Raw genomic sequence first — 5,351 nt, 5'->3', positions numbered from 1 at the left:
GTTAGCCTAATCCTAACCCTCTTCAGCGTAAGGCACCGTATTTTTCGACATTAAATATGGAATACCCTGGCTCTACTACTTGGCTAGTGTTAGGCCCTAAGTTGTGTCATCAGTTTCTGTGGTTATTTTTTATGGGATTGTCAATGCAGGTCTACATACAAGGGATGACAATAAAGCCTAATATACTTTTTTTAAGATAATTTAATTAAAATTTCCCCTGACGAACACAAATGAACTGGCTTTCGACCCGCTCGAGTTTTCATTATATTCCATAGAGTTTTCTTGTTTCTATTTTATACCCAGTTTGCAGCCGCTATTTGGTTCCTTAGACAATTTTCTGGTAATCATACCCTCTTCGCAGCCGCTTTCTGGTTCTTGAGACGTCTTCGCAGCTGCTATTTGGTTCATAACATGTCTTTTTGGTAACTGTGCATGCTCAACATAGCTCGATAACGTCACTTTTTCAATGCACATGTTCACTGACTGTCTAGCATTTCCAAGCGCATGCTCACTGAATTTTTTATAAATAATTCACGGATGTTATTTGGTAACTGCACATGCAGCATTGCTTAATTCGGAATTCCCATATCTTTGTAGTAAAAGCTACCGCTACCTACAGTTTCTTAATGACTATTTCCTCTTGATCGTTACAGCCTAAAGGTGCAGCGCGAAAACATAAAAAACAACTACTACTTAGTACCTAGTGGTAATTTAACAAAAGACTACAGTAGCATGATACAAACCGCAAAGAAACCAGTATGGCTTATCAGGGGTGTCATTTTGAAATAAAATGACAGGAGGAGTTTTAGTAATAGGCGCAGGAACATATGTCGCAGAGCGACATCCGACGTAACTTTGGCCCGAGCTGGGGTGGGTTTGGAAGGGGATCTCTCCCTCCCTACCTTAGAAAAAAATGAAAAATAATTACTGTAAGATGTCATTTAACACTGTTTGAATTGGCATTTAACAGTGTTAAATTTTAACTGTTGAATTTTGTTGCCTGAACAGGGGTTGGATTGGGGTGTCCCCCCTCCCTACCTAAGAAAAAAATATAAAAAATAATTACTGTAAGGTGCCATTTAAAAGTGTTGAATTTTAAGTTTTGAATTGTGTTGCAATGTTTGATTTTAGAATGTATTAAACACTATTTTAAATTAAAAATCCAACAGTCAAACATTTTTTAGGTTAATTTAATTTTCAATAACAATAAATGGATAGCACATCATACATTGTTTGTATTGTAATTATGTATTTTCTTTCAGTGTTTTTTAAAAAACTATTTACATCCAATTGCAGTTCAGCAATTTGATTCTATTTACTTACTAGTTTTCTTACTTTCATCTACATGGCAGCTAATACTTTGCCTTTTCTTCATGCAGGTATTTTTAATTAACTTTGCAAATATACAAAAAAATTAATAAAATATAAGAACTTCTATTTATAATCGAAAAAGTCAACATACTGAAAAAAAACAATGAGATACAAAATTGGTAACCAAAAGCTAAAATTTAAATGTAAAAGTAAAACGGCCAGTGAGATAAATTCCTAGCTTTTTTGGAGGAGCCTCAAGCCAACGACGGTACTATTTTGCAGAGGCCCTTTTGTTGTCAAGATATTAAAGCTTAGAATGTAGCATAAATTAACGGTGAATAAAAATCATGTTTTCTCCAAGCCCTAAGTATGAGCCTAGGTTTCAGGCCACTATTTTATTTTTACCTCCGTTCTAACAGCCGGTGCATAAATCATAATAGACAGAGATTGCGCCGGCCGCCGGCTTAAAATGACACCCTTGGTTTACTCTTTCCTTATTAATCTTTTTAAGAATAAGAAGTACTGTGAAATGTGTGAAATCCAGGGAATTCTGTTTACATTACAGTATTATGAAGGCCCCTCTCTCTAGCTCTCTTTAGCTTGCCGGTGGCCAATGATCTATCGGGACGATCAGCGATACGCTCTGCTGCTGCTCCCTTATCCTGTCCCTATTTTGGGCGGGTAGGCCTACACGGTCGCTGTTGTTTTTAGTATTAGAGTACATTTAATTTACTAACCTTTTAATATGTTAAGCAGTTCTTGTTTCTGTATTGACCTAGTTGTGTCATCATATACTTTACACTGATGCCCTTCATATAATTCCACAGCAGTTTCGCCATTCTTAATTGTGTAATAGATGAAAGCAAAAAAAATTTGAATGGTTATTATTAATGTAATATGATGTCTCCATTTGGTCATCCTAAATAAATAGAATGGTTGTTGGTATGAATCAATAATGTATACAGAGCCTTATATAATCAATAATTAAAAACCTATAAATTACCTGTACAATACCTGCAAAACTAAATTCCATACTATTGATCATGATATTAATAAAATATGAGATTATACCTTCACTATAATATTAAGACAGTATACCAGTACATGATATTGTTAGTTTCACATTAAATACAGTGCTCTATACTTTGTTTCATTGCAACATTGCACCATTAGGGAGCTACAGTATATAATGTTTATAAAAACAGACTTTATGCAATTATCAATAAAATGCATCTTTAACTTACATTGTTTTTCACAGAAGACATATATCTGTGATTCTTCATCAACGCAAGAGACACAGAAAGATGGTGTTTATAAGTTCCCTCAGAATCCAAAAAACAATCATGTAGAGGAGTGTTGCCATACTAAAATAAAAAACGTTTATATTTTATTTAAACAAACTACATTGTTACTATGGATGTATAATTAATGTGAGGATAGAAACGCCAAAGCTCCCACCGTGTGCAATTTTGTGATGCCTTTGAAGTCTGTTCTTCACCAGTACATATCAAAATTTATTAAGTACAGTATCTTGTTTTTATAATGGGTACGGTTTTATAAGTACGGTCCATTTCAATGGTTGTGTAACTGTTTCCAATATAAAGCCAATAAATTTATCTGAAAATACAAATATTGTCAACAGAAAAATGTATTTAAATTTAAAGAAAAATTGAAATGAACATTTAAAGTATATGGTAACTAAATATCAACTTGAATTTTTGAAAATTGAAAACATGAACTCAATTGTTCTAATTGAAACACAGTATATCGATCAAGGAAAAGACTAAAGATAACAATACTAAAGTCAATTCAGTGTGAAAACATGTGGAGTACTACAAACTTTAATTGAAGGAGTAGTTTTTAAAGTTTCACTGAGATCTGGCCAAAAATCAACACAAATCAGGTCTGCAGATTATCAAGCGCTGTTGTTATTATTTATCTAATACAGTATAAGCAGCATAATCTAATTTGAATATTACCAGTATTTGATTTCTTAGCTGCCAACCAAGCTATAGTTTCCAAGTTTAATAGTTTAGTACTATTTTTTAAAATGTATGTATTGTATTGAGACTCTTCTACATAAAAATGAAATAAAAGATAGATGGATGGATGGATGGATGAATGGATGGATGGATGGATGGATGACTGGATAGATGGATAAGAAAAATTGTCTGTCAAACTAACAATGTTTATATTTAAATGCTTACTTTTTATAACATAGCTATTGGACTTCAATTAAAAATGAGAAAATATTCTACTGACCTAATAATGCATCATAAAAATTACAAAAATAATCATACAATGTCCATATCCACAGATTGGCTATTAATTAAACAATAGCTGACTATCCCAAAATATAAAAGTAATGTGGGACAATTCTCTGTTGGGTGTTCTGGTGCTAGATTATGGAATGCGATTCCAGAATATATCAGACATAATTCAAAATCTGTTTTAAGAGAGAACTAAAGTTATTTTTATTAAAGTAAACTTACCCATTATTTATATGTATATTTATGTAATCATGTATGTACTATACATCTTCTTTGAAATGAATTTTTTTGATAAATTTTATTTATTCTTGTGCTCTGAAATGGTATATTTGAAGTTGAAAAAGTAATAATTTTGCCCTATATATAGAATTATTCAATTGTTTTACATTTAAAGGGGCTGGACTTGATTAGTGTTTACCCTATTTTCTAGCTTCTTCCTATATTGGTTTACCAGTATGTGTTTATTTGAATTTTAGATTACATATACTTATTGAAAAAAATAAAGTTAAAAGTTTGAAAGTTGAAGTTGAATTTTCCTAGTAGCAAGTCTGTAATTAGCTAAAATATATTTCACAATTATAGAAAAACAAAAAAATATTTGTTTTGATGAACCACAATTAAGCAATGTACAGTATCTGATTGTTTTAAATGACCTATTAAATGCTCTTTGAAATATTTCCCTAAATTTTATGGTGTTTTAATCTCATAATGGATTTATAATAATTCTATAGTATGGTGCTTTAAATTTCTGCAATTTAATATTTCTAATTACTTACATTGTTTTGCAGAACCTGTGCCCCAGCATCTAATAGAAGTTCCAATATGCTTGCATGGCCGAAGTAGGCGGCCAGATGTAGAGCTGTATCACCATCATCCTGTTGAGGAATATTAATGATATTTAATAGTTAGTTTAATAGTCTGATTTTAATAGTTGTTGCCATAGGAAAAGAAAATGTGGAACAAACAAGCCAAATGAGTCACAAACATACTGCAATGTTATAAATTTTTAAATCTACTTTATTGCACTAAACTATCCTTTATAATATTTCTACACCATGCTATGTTGTTATTTTCCTCATTTTCAATGTTAAAACAACCATTTTAACAACTTACCTATCCTGAAACTGTTGTCCCCCTCATCATTTGAAAAGTTCTGGATCTGCCCCTGAATATAGTCCCTTCATTTTGCAAAAACATGTATCCCTTAATGGGGGGGGGGGGGAGGGGGGGGGGGTTTCCCTAAATAATAGGAATTTTTCGTTTTGACTACGGGGCCAGTCTACGACGAACCAATAGAGAGCGTAACAGACATCTGCGCATGCTCACAAACCTTACCTTTGCCTGAGCATGCCTGACACCCCTCTTCTCTCGGTTCCCGAGTCTTTTGACACCGGCTAGGCTAGGCTAGGCCTAGCCTGTAGGCCTATCCTAGCCAACAGCGAAACATCACTCAGTCTTTTCTGGAAACTTTTTATTTTGTATACAGTATGACTAAATTTTTTTTCACATTTCCTTTTTCAAATATAAAACAAGGGAACATTGTTCCCTGGTAATAAAACCATGGTCAACTACCCTCTCCGTAGGCCTACGTATGTGTGCTGCATCGTTGTAGTCGCCTTAAAAAAACGAAAACAGCTCTTGGTGTAGTATGCAAACAGTGTCTTGGCATTGCTGTCACAGTCGATTAGTTCATAGTAGACTGGCCGCGTAGTCAAAACGAAAGATGCCTAGTAATGTCCCTAAGGAGGGGTTCAACTGTATTTAAATAGA

General features: G+C 33.3%; 1 protein-coding gene across 1 annotated transcript in view; it reads right to left on the bottom strand.

The window, feature by feature from the left end:
• LOC117103759 overlaps positions 1-4,456 on the bottom strand; it is a gene marked incomplete at its 5' end in the record, with an annotated part of 37,586 nt that extends 33,130 nt beyond the window's left edge. Inside the window, 3 exons of the mRNA XM_033244375.1 lie at positions 2,049-2,151; positions 2,556-2,675; positions 4,358-4,456. Of these exons, the coding sequence (XP_033100266.1) occupies positions 2,049-2,151; positions 2,556-2,675; positions 4,358-4,456 (322 nt within the window). The remainder of the gene's footprint in view (positions 1-2,048; positions 2,152-2,555; positions 2,676-4,357) is intronic.
• Between the last annotated feature and the right edge of the window lie 895 nt (positions 4,457-5,351).

The sequence above is a fragment of the Anneissia japonica genome, unplaced genomic scaffold (assembly GCF_011630105.1).
Source record: "Anneissia japonica isolate Jap-2015-1 unplaced genomic scaffold, ASM1163010v1 scaffold287865_len55236_cov109, whole genome shotgun sequence".
NCBI classification, from domain to species: domain Eukaryota; kingdom Metazoa; phylum Echinodermata; class Crinoidea; order Comatulida; family Comatulidae; genus Anneissia; species Anneissia japonica.
Note: the sequence above shows the minus strand (reverse complement) of the source record. Positions and strands in the feature narration are given on the sequence as shown.